The following is a 12,632-nucleotide window of genomic DNA, read 5'->3' as shown; positions in this document are numbered from 1 at the left end:
AGAGATATGATTTTATGTTTATTCGTGGAGCGAAGATCCACTATTACAGTTATTTAACCATATGGCAGCCGTAAACTAACATTTGAAAATGCTCTGATTGGCTATCAAGCACCACCAAACTCTTTAAAACCTATATAATTTCCTTTTTCTAGCTAGAACTAATCGCTTTATGGGGGTTTAAAGAATCCGAGCCAATTATTTATTCACTATTTATTTTAAATTAGGTGTTATTCTATTTTTTGTAAGGATTATTGAGCAATTTACAAATACTAAAACTTTGAAAATATATATTTTTTGGATTTGCCTTACGGGCCTTCTCTGCACCAGACGGGTTCTGTGGCGTTTATGCATAATATAATGCTCGTAAAACTATTTAATATTGATATGGCAACGGATTATTTATATAGTTTATATCATATAACCTAATATCATGTGACTCTGGTTATACACATCTCCGCATCTCTCACAGCGTAGTATTGGCGAGGTTGATCCGGACCGAGGTACATGATGCGAGCTAAACCACAATAGTCAACCATCATTGTTGTTATATTTGATAGCTCGACACCTCCAGAATAAAACAACCTTGTTTGACCAGTCTGCTTCTTAATCAAATTACTTGGGCAGCATACTTGTTTTACATCAATTGATGTCAACTGTCAACTCGCGATGGCTCCCATAACAGCGCCTTACAGCGAACCTCTTCTCCCGCAGCTTGACATCAAAAACCCATACTACACTGAAATCCACCACAACCTACGACGATATGTTCGCGACTATGTAGATACCAACATCATTCCGTATGCGCAAGAGTGGGAAGAAGCCGGCCAAGTGCCAGAGTCGGTGCGCCTGCGCCATCACCAACTGGGCTTCGGCATTGTCCACCCGCTCACCAGCACCGAGGACTCTGCGAACCTGTCTCTCCCTGGCAATGTCCCGCGCGACAAATGGGATACCTGGTGCTCACTAATCCTCACTGATGAGTTGATCAGGTGTGGCTACGTCGGCGTCGTCTGGGGGCTGGGAGGTGGGAACGGTATTGGGGCTCCTCCGATTGCTCGCTTTGGCACGCTGGAGCAGAGACGACGATGGCTACCGGGGGTGGCTAGGGGTGAAATTCGATTTTGTCTAGGGATCACAGAACCTGACGGTGAGTTTCAATTACATTGATATCTAGCTGTTGATAAAGCTGATCGATGATGACTAGCTGGCTCCGATGTTGCTAACATTAGTACCACTGCACAAAGAGAGGGCAGTCATTATATTGTCAACGGCGCGAAGAAATGGATCACCAACGGAATCTGGGCCGACTTTTGCACTGCAGCTGTGCGGACAGGCGGACCAGGACGTCACGGAATCAGCCTTCTCGTGATCCCTCTTAAAGAAAAGGGCGTGACTCGTAAGCGAATGCATAACTCTGGAGTGAATGCTAGCGGTAGGTTGTCTTTTCCCCATGGACCACTAGAAACAAAACTGATATCTATATCAAGGCTCGACATTTCTGGAATTCGATGATGTACGAGTCCCAGCTGAGAACTTGATCGGGAAAGAAAACCAAGGCTTTCAATATATCATGTCAAGTGCGTTTTTCCCCCAAAATCTAATGGAGAAAGGGTTTTTTTTGCTGACCATTCCAGACTTCAATCCCGAACGTCTTACTCTAGCATGCTCAGCTCTTCGCCTCGCTCGGTGCTGCGCTGAAGACTCCTTCAACTACGCCGTCCAGCGCGAGACATTCGGCGCGCCGCTCATAACCCGGCAAGTAATCCAATCCAAAATCTTCAAATTCGGAATGTGGATAGAACCAGCCCAGTCATTCCTTGAACAATTGACATACATCATCGAGTCCACAAAGGACCGCCCGAATTCAGTAAATATCGGCGGTATGACGGCCCAGCTCAAAGTCATGTCTACCAGGGCTCTGGAGAAGAGTGTCCGAGAAGCACAGCAGATTATGGGAGGGGCGGGATACAATAGGGCTGGAAAGGGGGCTCGTGTAGAGCAGATTAGTCGCGATGCGCGCGTTCATGTTGTGGGCGGTGGTAGTGAGGAGGTCATGATGAGTCTGGCGGTGCGAGAAGAGACAAAAGCGCTCAGGGCTCGGCAGAAGGCATCGAAAATTTAATTTAATACTCGCTGGATATGAGTAAAATAATTCGACAGATTTAATGTCCGTGTCGTCTACCATCAACATTGAATTGATGACATTCGCAAACTGCAATAGCACAGCATAGCAATAAACAAAGCCATGCGAATAAAACGGAACAACTTCTTCAATGTTATGTTTATATTTGGCAGTATATCTCAAGACTACATCAACTAATATATTAATAGAGTGGAACTCGCTTCGTTATTCAACAGTCGTTACAAGTACAGTATCGTGAGACCCGTAAAGGGCTCAACATGCAATATATCGAATCGGTCAATGCTTTCAATGCAATAAACCCAAAGTAGAAAAGAGAAACAAAACAAATTATAGCCCGAAAATCTCTTTCACAATTGACTCGTTACAAAACGCCGTCTACCACCGAGACGATTCCTCAACCATCAAAATCAGCTGCTGCAAATACTTACGAACGTCCTTGCAACCAAATCTAGCCCGTGAATCCGGGTGAAGCATGCTCTCTATGCATTGCGATAGCGATTGGCCAACAGACATGCCGTTGGAAAGTGTGGTATTCCCACAATCAACCTTGTTCTCAAAGTCACGAGGGATCTTCACACCGTCCTGCAAACCACCGCGGGTGAGTCCAGAAAGGACCAATTGCCGCTCCATCCTAGTGTCGAGACGATATGTAAGCTCAAACAAGATAACGCCAAGTGCAAAAACGTCCAACTTTTCATTGATGGTATCCTCGTCTCTTGCATGTTGTTGTGTGGAAGTCGAGTTAAGTTGCGATTTGCGTGGGCAGTAGAATTCAGTGCCAACATGACGAAAACGTCTAGAATTGTCCTGAACAGTTGTGGCATGCGAAAACTGTGGCTCGGTGCAATGTGAAATATCTGCGACCAAGCCAAAGTCTCCAATGCGCGGCCGATACATATTTACAATGTGCCCATTGTTTTGCCGGCATGAATGGCAGGCACCCTTTTCATTTTCGCGCGACGATAGAAATATGTTGGCCGGTTTTAGATCACGGTGTACAATGCCTTTTGAATGGAGGTATTCAACACCAGAGAGTATACCAAGAAAAAATCGTAAAGAAGGTAGAATGTGGAAGCAATGGCGCGGCGAGGAAAGGCTTGGATTTTGATTTCGAATGCCATTTTGTGGACTTAGATATTTGCTTAGAGTAAGAGGGTGCAAGGACATTTGAATATGGAGGATGACTGTCTGGTCCTGTGGGTCGTCTCGGAGTGAGAGTTTCATGTTAGATACGTCCTCACTGTCGTCCCTTGTGAAGATGTTTGTATCTGTCCCGTCCCATGTCGAATTATGGTCGTGAGAGAAGCCTCCATGTTCGGGGAGACTGAAATTGCGCTGAACAGACTCAACATCATCGTCCTCCTCTCCATTGCTGACAGCAATATTTTGAGACGAGTCATTCGTAAGGTGGTTGTGGGAACCTGACTCTGATGCCGTGTGTTTTGGTGTCGAGCCTGACTTTGAATCGTCCTCCCCTCCGTTGCTGGAGAGGCCAAAGACAATACCAAAACTTTGGTCCTCCTCGGCGGGGTCCTCCTGTATAGATTCAATTCTGATCTCCGTCTCCGATTCGGTGTCTATGAGTACTTGATTTTCTTCGACCCATGCGCCAAAGTAACGGACAACATTTTTGTGGTCCAAACGAGCTAAAGTCCGAATCTCTTTCAAAATATGCTCCAAGTGATGCACGCCTTCTTGCTGTAGCATCTCTAGACGCTTCTTACTCAGGGGGATTTTTTTCACTGCGTAATTTTGACCGTCGACATGATGCTTGGCCTCAAAAACCTGACCAAAAGACCCTCGACCCAGTAGTTTCACCTCCACGAACTCGAAAGCGTACCTTGACACACGATCTGAAACCGAGCTAGCCCGAGAATTCTTCACCGCCGTGGGCTCACTTTGCTGCGGGGAGCGTAGTAAGTTGTTAAAATGAACAAAGCCTTGAGAATGGGGATGCTGGTTGAGTTTTTGCAAGTCCCAGGCGTTGTCGTGCGAAGGTGTGCGCACCAATGACGGAGGTACATTTTTGGAAGTTTGCACAAGTGACGTGACACTTGCGGACATGCGCTGGGGACTGCCGAAGGGTCCACGAGATGGTGGTCGACTCTCAGGGATGGTAGGCGTGCCGATTCTACTCATTCCGTCGACGGATGCTTTCCCAATTACATCAAGATTGTCACGGTATTGCTTACGAACCCACTCCCAGTCGTCGGTATCAATGCCTCCAGCTATGATGCCATGCTTGGACAGAAATTGAGACTTGTACTGATACATTCGTTTAGCGAGTTTCTGAACTTCGGGTGACTCGCGCGTGTATCGACCCAATGATTTGGGTTTCGAATTCAAGAAATCCATAGCACGAGTGTGACAGAAGAACTCAAGCAAAGCAGCCGTCATCACTGCTGCATGCCCATCAGCATCAGTATCCAAAGCACCGCCAAGGGTACCACTATTGCCCAGAGAGGCTTGTTCTTCTTCTTCGAGTAGTAGATTTTCAAGGTCTATATCGGGCTCATTGACCTGTTGCCGATGAGAACTAGAGGGACCGGCGTCGTCAGTGGCCATATAGTTGTCATTGTCGACGGGGGCCCCTTCGTCAGAACTCGAGTCTGGGTCGGAGGGCGACATCTCTGCGGCTGAACGAAACATGGACATGTTGAGAAGTCCGCTTTAGGAAGGGGAATGAATGTCCCGTTTCTAGAGCAATTGACGAGTGATAAATGAAAAAAAGGCAGAAATGAAACTCTGCCCAGACGTTCTAAGAGACGCCAAGGCGTTACGCGAAGAAAAAGGAAAAAAAAAGTACAAAGGACGGATGGGCTGTATATAAGTTGTGCCAGCAGGCTCAACATTGGAATCCTCGGTCTACTCCGACGGTAAGCAGGCTTTCAAGGGCAAGCGGCCATATTTGTTTCAAAGGCCCGGAAATGTCCAGAGCAGCAGCCGATTTTTGCGATTTGAGGAGGGCTGCTCCCTGTATATGCGGCAGGATATATAATTATTAGGCTTTCATCTGAGGACGCGAAGATGCAAGTGGGCTGAATAGCAGGGAGGTCACGTGCCGTCACTGACTCATCTGGTTCTCCCCACCCCCACTTGCCCAATCAGACTCGCAACGTCGACTCTTTCTTTCTCAAGGATTCTATTTACAGGCTGGCCTGTAATCTTATTAGGCCAGATCGCTCGTTGCCCTCAACTAGCCCACGAAATACCGATCGACGCGGTCGGGGCTCGAAAAAGGTTGAAAAAGCCCCGCTGGCATTGTTCCGCGTTTCCAGAGGATTCTATGCAATGCGCGAAAATGCCAACAAAAGGGCGTGTTCATGGGCAACAAATGTCATGATTGACACGTCACATGCGAGCGAGCATCATCACGGCAGGGGTGGGTTGTCGCAGATAAATATACTTTTTCTGCCTACCAAAGCACAACGGATCTAGGCAACGATTATCCAAGTCCGACTATTCACCTGGACTGCTCAAACCAATAACTTCCACAGGCCAGCGAATGGCATCCCTCCAAGATGGAGCCAGGGTGGTGTATATCGAGTGCAGCAGTCGACGGGGCCACCCTTTCATCCACCAGAAATCGTCCATCTTGTGCAAGAGTATACAGTAATGTGCTAACAAAACCAGCGCCATGGGCCGTCGATCTCTCAGGTTTGAAATGAAAATTGGTGCCACACAAATGGGCCATCTAAAGGCCCATGCAACAGCAAACCCAGAATGAACTTGTTGGAATGTTGTTGATATCTCACTTATCGCGTTCTCACTAGCCGCTGTCTCCTCCATAGTTTGTCCAGTCACAGTTAAATCAGAATTGAGCTTAAAGAGGAGCGAGATATTTTTTTCTATATCTGCAGGTAGCGGCTTTTCTGGCATCCGCATGCTGGCCAATACGTTTGGTACCCAACTATTGGAAGTTTTGAGCCATGGGTTCGAGGTCTGTAGGATTTCCGAGACACCGCGGCATAGATTGTAAGTTTGAAGCATCTCGTCAATTGGAGGCAATGATTGGACCCCAGTAGTTTGTAGAGAAGCAAACCCAAGCACTGTCACAATGCTGGAAAAGGCAAACATCGCTTCACTGTTGGATGGCGTAATGTTGTCCAGCTCTCCTCGAAACAATCTGAGAGCCAACGTCTGATGGCCAAATGCTAGCTCCTCGTATTCCTTGACTCGCTCACTATCTTTGTTGAGATGGACCAAGTGCGAAGCCGATAACGCGAGGAGCCCATGCATTAGGAATGGGTAAGACAATGCAATCTTTGGCACTTCAAACTGGAAGGAGTCCATAAATGCACTGTGACGAGAAATAGTCTTGTAGCTGACTGTGGAATAATGGTGCATCAATTCCAAATCGCGCAAATGCAAGTCCGACGGAAGATGCACGTTTCGCTGATGATCTAGGATATTTAGGGGGTCTGAATCTGGAAATGCAAGTGCCGGAGATGCCGGATAACTGGCCTGTGGGCTCTCAGTACCATTGGATCTATTAGCGGAAGAAACTCCCCGTAAATCATGTTGGGCAGGCTCAGATTGAGCCATAAGGCGAGTTTTTACGGGGGATATTGAATAGACACAATTTATCTCATGCTTGAGGCAATTACTGCAGCTTGGCGTGCCTTCATCACACTAATCCGTGCATCAGCATAGATCAGAGTCATAACTTCAAGAAGCCATGTCGACCGAAGGATACTCTACCTTGATGCGCCGCTGTTTGCACTGGACGCAGCCCAGCCGGCTTTTTGTGTGCGTTCGCCGGGAGCGCATATTTCCTGGTTCTGTACAGTACTCTTCTTGCTGAGTTAAATCCGGGCACAGGAGGAAGCATTATACAGGCGGAATTCGCTTTCCCAGGTAATGATATCGCGATCAGCATAAAGCGATCGTGATTTGCCAGATGGAGGACACCATTCTCCGATTGCAACAAACAAATAGTTAAATGTGCAGCGAGCACCTAAAGGCAGTCAGTATCTAGGCGAGTCCTCGAAGTAGAGATCTGTGTAATCAGCATAGCCCCAAGTTGTAGTTGGTTTGCGAGCTGAGTTCATCTGGCGGTCTGATTTGCCTGATTGGCCCGCGTCGTCGGCCCAATCAGCAGGGCGGATCACGTGCAGCACGCGTAAAGTGGCGCGACACGGGGAGGCGCGTCATTCTTGGCTCTTTCTCCAAGCAGCATGCCACAGCTGTTTGTCCATAATACTCGAAAATTCGTTACCAGAGTGCCCTGCTTTGGTCCTGTGATTGAGTCGTCACAATGGCAGAAACTCCAATGAAGCCGCAGAAACGCATTCTCGGAGACGCGACAATGACGTCCGGCAATATCCTACCTAGCACCCTTTCCAAGAAACGAAAGCTCGAAACAGACGAAGCATCCGCTTTACAGAAAGTCGCCCCGAAAAGAAACGGTGTCAAGAGCTTTGGCTCGAGCCAGGCACAAGCGAAGAGTTCTTTTGAGGAAGACCTAGAAAAATTGACCCAAGATATCCATGGACTGAAGGAAAATAACTTCGAGAAAGACCAACAATGGGAGCGACCACCGTTGGAAGGATTCGATGCAGCAAAGGACAACCTGTGCTTCCAGCAAATCGACGCTGAGGAGGGGACCTTTAGTGGCGCGGCAACTGTGAAGCTTTTTGGTGTGACCCAGGCAAGTACTGAATGAGGAAATACTATACGGTGAATTTGATCTGACATCGCCTAGGAAGGGAATTCCGTCCTCCTCCATGTCGAGAATTTTCGTCATTATTTGTATATCGCTGCTCCCACGGGGTTCAAACAAGAGTATATTCCTCAATACGCCATGTGGCTCAACTCGAAGCTTGGGTACGGTGGCCAGATTATCCACTCGGCAGAGCTCGTGATTAAAGAAAACCTTTACGGCTACCAGGGTAAAACCAAGAAACCATACATTAAACTCACAGTTACAGACCACAAGGATATTGGGAAACTGCGCAATTCGTTGGAGAAGAACTTTTCGTCGCTTAATTATAAAGGCCTATGGCAGTCGGTCGATGACGGAGGTATTATGACATTCGACAATATCCAATACGTGTTGAGATTTATGATTGATACCGGAGTAAGTTTAGACACTGGTGTTTGGGTTTCAATCGTTTTTTAACTAACGGTCGAAAAAGATCTCCGGCATGTCCTGGGTGGAAGCCAAGGCAGGTAAATACCAACTGGTTCCCCCAAATTTTAAATATTCAAATTGCCAAATCGAGGCGCGTATCTCTTATACCGACCTTATCGCCCATTCACATGATGGCGAGTACGCAAAAACGGCACCGCTACGTGTCTTGTCCTTCGATATTGAGTGTGCAGGCCGAAAGGGAATCTTCCCAGAGCCAAACCAAGACCCTGTGATTCAGATTGCGAACGTGGTTACCCGTTATGGAGAGTCAAAGCCCTTTGTTCGAAACGTCTTTGTCCTAAACACGTGCAGTCTTATCGTCAACGCCCAAATCCTAGAGTTTGAGCACGAGGACAAATTGCTGATGGCATGGAAAGACTTTCTCCAAAAGGTTGATCCAGACGTTATTATCGGGTATAACATTTCAAATTTCGACTTTCCGTACCTGCTTGACCGCGCGAAGCACTTGAAATGCCATAATTTCCCATACTTTACGCGACTACCCAATCAAAAGTCTGAAGCAAAAGAAAGCAACCTATCGAGTAAGCAAATGGGCAATCGCGATACAAAAACGACCAATACAAATGGAAGAATACAGCTTGACCTTCTCCAACTGGTGCAAAGAGATCATCATCTTCGAAGTTACACGTTGAACTCGGTCTCTGCTCATTTCTTGGGTGAACAAAAAGAAGATGTACACCACACAATGATTACAGAATTGCATAACGGTACCCCCGACTCACGAAGGCGGTTGGCTGTCTACTGTCTAAAGGATGCCTACCTGCCACAAAGACTTATGGACAAGTTGATGTGCCTGGTTAACTATACTGAGATGGCCAGGGTGACGGGCGTGCCGTTCAACTATCTCTTGTCTCGTGGTCAGCAGGTCAAATTCATCAGTCAGCTTTTCCGCAAGGCTCTCCTGGAGGATTTGGTGATTCCGAATCTCAGCAAGCAGGACGAGGGCGAGTACGAGGGTGCAACCGTTATCGAACCTACCCGAGGCTACTATGACGTGCCTATTGCAACCCTTGATTTTGCGTCTTTGTATCCGTCTATCATCCAAGCACACAATCTTTGCTATACTACCCTTTTGAACAAGAAAGCCGTGGAGGTGTATAAATTTGAAAAGGATAAGGACTATATTGTGACGCCTAATGGTGACATGTTCTGCAAGTCAAATGTTCGGAAAGGGTTGTTGTCGCAGATTCTTGAAGAACTCTTGGGGGCACGGAAAAAGGCCAAGAAAGAACTGGCTGTCGAGACGGACCCGTTTAAAAAGGCGGTGCTGAACGGTCGACAACTTGCGCTGAAGATAAGCGCTAACAGTGTGTACGGTATTACGGGAGCAACGGTTGGAAAGCTTCCTTGTTTGGAAATCGCCAGTAGTACAACTAGTTATGGTCGTCAAATGATTGAGAAGACGAAAGCAGAGGTTGAGGCAAAATACACTATCGCCAATGGATACTCACATGACGCACAGGTCATTTACGGCGACACTGACTCGGTGATGGTCAAGTTCGGAGTCAAGAATCTTGAGGAAGCAATGAAACTAGGGGAAGAAGCGGCCGATTACGTGTCGTCAAAGTTCATCCGACCGATTAAACTCGAGTTTGAGAAGGTGTACTTTCCATACTTACTGATCAACAAGAAACGTTACGCTGGTCTTTACTGGACCAACCCGAAGAAGTTTGACAAGATGGACAGTAAGGGTATTGAGACTGTTCGGCGTGACAATTGTCGGCTTGTCCAGACTGTCATTGAAACTGTTTTACACAAGATTCTTATTGACCGAGATGTTGACGGAGCACAAGAGTAAGATGGTTTGATCTTAGATAAAAAAAATATTTGCTAACGGTCTTCCAGTTATGTCAAGAATACCATTTCTGATTTGCTACAAAACAAAGTTGACATGTCCAAGTTGGTTATTACCAAGGCCTTATCCAAGTCCGACTACACTGCCAAACAGGCCCACGTCGAACTCGCCGAGCGGATGCGCAAAAGAGACGCAGGGTCTGCACCGACATTGGGTGACCGTGTGGCGTATGTGATCGTCAAGGGTGCTGGCGGATCGAAGAATTACGAGAAATCAGAAGACCCGCTCTATGTACTCGAGAACAACCTCCCTATCGACACCAAGTATTATCTCGACAACCAACTCGCCAACCCGCTGGGACGTATATTCGAGCCGATCCTGGGAGAGAAAAAGGCATCGCAGCTGTTGACTGGTGAACACACACGGGCTATTTCCGTGGCGGCCCCCACGCTGGGCGGGTTGATGAAATTTGCAAAAAAGACACAGACATGCATGGGCTGCAAGAAACCTCTTGTCGGCAAGGATGAAAAGGCGGGCGCCGTTTGCGAAAACTGCCGTCCCCGGATGGGCGAGCTGTATTCCAAAACGCTGAAGAAAGTGTCTGATCTCGAGGTCCGCTTTGGCCGGCTGTGGACGCAATGCCAGCGCTGCCAGGGCAGTTTGCACTGTGAAGTGATTTGCTCGTCGCGCGACTGTCCGATTTTCTACATGCGGATGAAGGCGAAGAAAGACGTTGAGGACTCGGAGAAGGAGTTGATGAGGTTTGATTACGACCCCGGCGCATGGTGATGATTGTGTAATTAATATTGGATTGTGTTTTTCTATATGTATGCTGCATAAATAATGATTTAGTCACATTGCCTTGCCTTCTGTAGAGTCTGTACGGGCGTAGTAATTGTAGACGCGGAGATAAAACATAGTTCGGCGATAGCGATAGCGATAGCGCCACCAGCACCAAAGCGTACTAGCGACGATGCAGCTAGTTCCAGGGCAACTGGGTTCATGTGGGGACCTCATCCACGATCTGCCCCGATGCTTAAATAAAACTTCACCTCCGCACCATCCAGCCCTGTCGCGCCAATCTCGCCCAACACTAACACGACGCAGAGGAAAATAAACCACTGAAAACTGCCTCACGGGTGTACGCATATAATGGGACCGATTTCAAACCAGCAGACGACAATACCCAGCGCGGGCGACGGAGCAGACGCATCGCCGCACTCGCCGCCGTTGGCAGACGTAAGAGCTTCCTATACCTTCTAGCTTCATCTCTTTCCAGAGCTTTTACTGACATCTCCCTTGTACATATACATGCAGATGATAAACACCCACGAATCTAGTCTTTCATCGCATCTAACACTCGTCAAATCGCTCGCGAAAAACACCGCCGAAACGGACAGAGCTGTTGACCAGGTGCTGGACAGCGCGCAGAAGCTGGTGGAGAGCTTTTCGCTACTGCGTGAGCAACTTGTTAGTTCTATGACTCAGGATTCAGGATATGTTTTTTAAGCTGACAAGTTTTTACAAAGAATAAACAGAAGTTTGCCGCGAAGATAGACACACGAGAGACGCACAACAACGGCAAGCGAAAAATCCACGCGGCGCCCAAGTCGCAACAACGTGCTTCTACATCCAAAATGGAGAACAACAGCTCCAGCGAGTCTTATCAGAATGTCCGCCCCGGGCAGAAGCGTAGCAGGACGGACAATGACGCCGATACGGAATCTTCTGGGATGGGAAAACGGACTAGAACAAAACGGGCGATCCCTGGGGCCGACGACGACGTCAGCAACTATGTCCCCGTGGCCCTGCAGAAGGACGACATCTCTGAGCAGGTCGAGCGACGCCTGCGACTGCGCGAGGAGCAGCGGCGGGTTCAGCTCGACGAACCAGGCAAGAAGCGAAGACGTAGTAGCGGGACCAACGACGCTGTTGCTGCTGCTACTAAGCCCGATCGGGCAATTCGAAAACGACACAAGGCAGATTAAATCATCAACTGTCTAGTCTACGACGGTCTGGACTCTTCAGAGCAATGCTGTTGTTATTATGAGTGTCCTTTTGTCGCCGTTGTTTTCCGTCGTGGGTCGGAGATAGCCGGCTATGCATGAACACAAGTTGATACGCTTGATACCCCAACGAGAAATGGATTCTATTTAAATATTACACACTCACAGATCGAGCATCAATTCCAGTATTACGCTCATAATGCAGCCTTGTTTTTCCCATCCTGATACATCATACTGGAGAGTTTCCCCTGAGAATTCCCCTGAGAAAGCATCTATAAATGACGTCTGTCTGAGCCGTTGACTCGATCCCAGACTATATATAGCAGTACCTGATACGGGGCTCTCCTGGAATCAAAATATGTGATTGGCTTGCCACGCTGTCAGTAAAGAGAGACCGTCACTGATAAAAGACGATTCCATTTGCTACTTTCCCTATTCTGGCAGTTTTCAGGGGGTCGAACTGAGTCTCGAGCCGTCTCCCAGCTACTTTCCCTATTCGGGACACTTTCAGGTACATGAATTGCTTTTCCAACC

The 12,632-nt window shown here is 47.7% G+C and overlaps 4 protein-coding genes across 4 annotated transcripts; 2 read left to right on the top strand and 2 right to left on the bottom strand.

Moving 5' to 3' along the window:
- Positions 1-666: 666 nt before the first annotated feature.
- Positions 667-2,122, top strand: TRUGW13939_04995 (uncharacterized protein; the record flags this gene model as incomplete). Its single annotated transcript, XM_035488160.1, has 4 exons — positions 667-1,147; positions 1,205-1,432; positions 1,488-1,577; positions 1,635-2,122. The coding sequence occupies 4 exons, from the start codon at positions 667-669 to the stop codon at positions 2,120-2,122; spliced, it is 1,287 nt and encodes a 428-aa protein (XP_035344053.1).
- A 396-nt stretch (positions 2,123-2,518) lies between these two features.
- On the bottom strand, positions 2,519-4,798 carry TRUGW13939_04994 (uncharacterized protein; the record flags this gene model as incomplete). The annotated part of the gene is made up of 1 exon (XM_035488159.1): positions 2,519-4,798. The coding sequence occupies one exon, from the start codon at positions 4,796-4,798 to the stop codon at positions 2,519-2,521; it is 2,280 nt and encodes a 759-aa protein (XP_035344052.1).
- An 804-nt stretch (positions 4,799-5,602) lies between these two features.
- On the bottom strand, positions 5,603-6,688 carry TRUGW13939_04993 (uncharacterized protein; the record flags this gene model as incomplete). The annotated part of the gene is made up of 1 exon (XM_035488158.1): positions 5,603-6,688. The coding sequence occupies one exon, from the start codon at positions 6,686-6,688 to the stop codon at positions 5,603-5,605; it is 1,086 nt and encodes a 361-aa protein (XP_035344051.1).
- Positions 6,689-7,400: 712 nt separating this feature from the next.
- On the top strand, positions 7,401-12,080 carry TRUGW13939_04992 (uncharacterized protein; the record flags this gene model as incomplete). Its single annotated transcript, XM_035488157.1, has 7 exons — positions 7,401-7,782; positions 7,852-8,222; positions 8,281-10,091; positions 10,143-10,877; positions 11,283-11,331; positions 11,410-11,562; positions 11,622-12,080. The coding sequence occupies 7 exons, from the start codon at positions 7,401-7,403 to the stop codon at positions 12,078-12,080; spliced, it is 3,960 nt and encodes a 1,319-aa protein (XP_035344050.1).
- Between the last annotated feature and the right edge of the window lie 552 nt (positions 12,081-12,632).

This window comes from Talaromyces rugulosus, chromosome III (genome assembly GCF_013368755.1).
Source record: "Talaromyces rugulosus chromosome III, complete sequence".
In the NCBI taxonomy this organism is placed as follows: Eukaryota; Fungi; Ascomycota; class Eurotiomycetes; order Eurotiales; family Trichocomaceae; genus Talaromyces; species Talaromyces rugulosus.
Note: the sequence above shows the minus strand (reverse complement) of the source record. Positions and strands in the feature narration are given on the sequence as shown.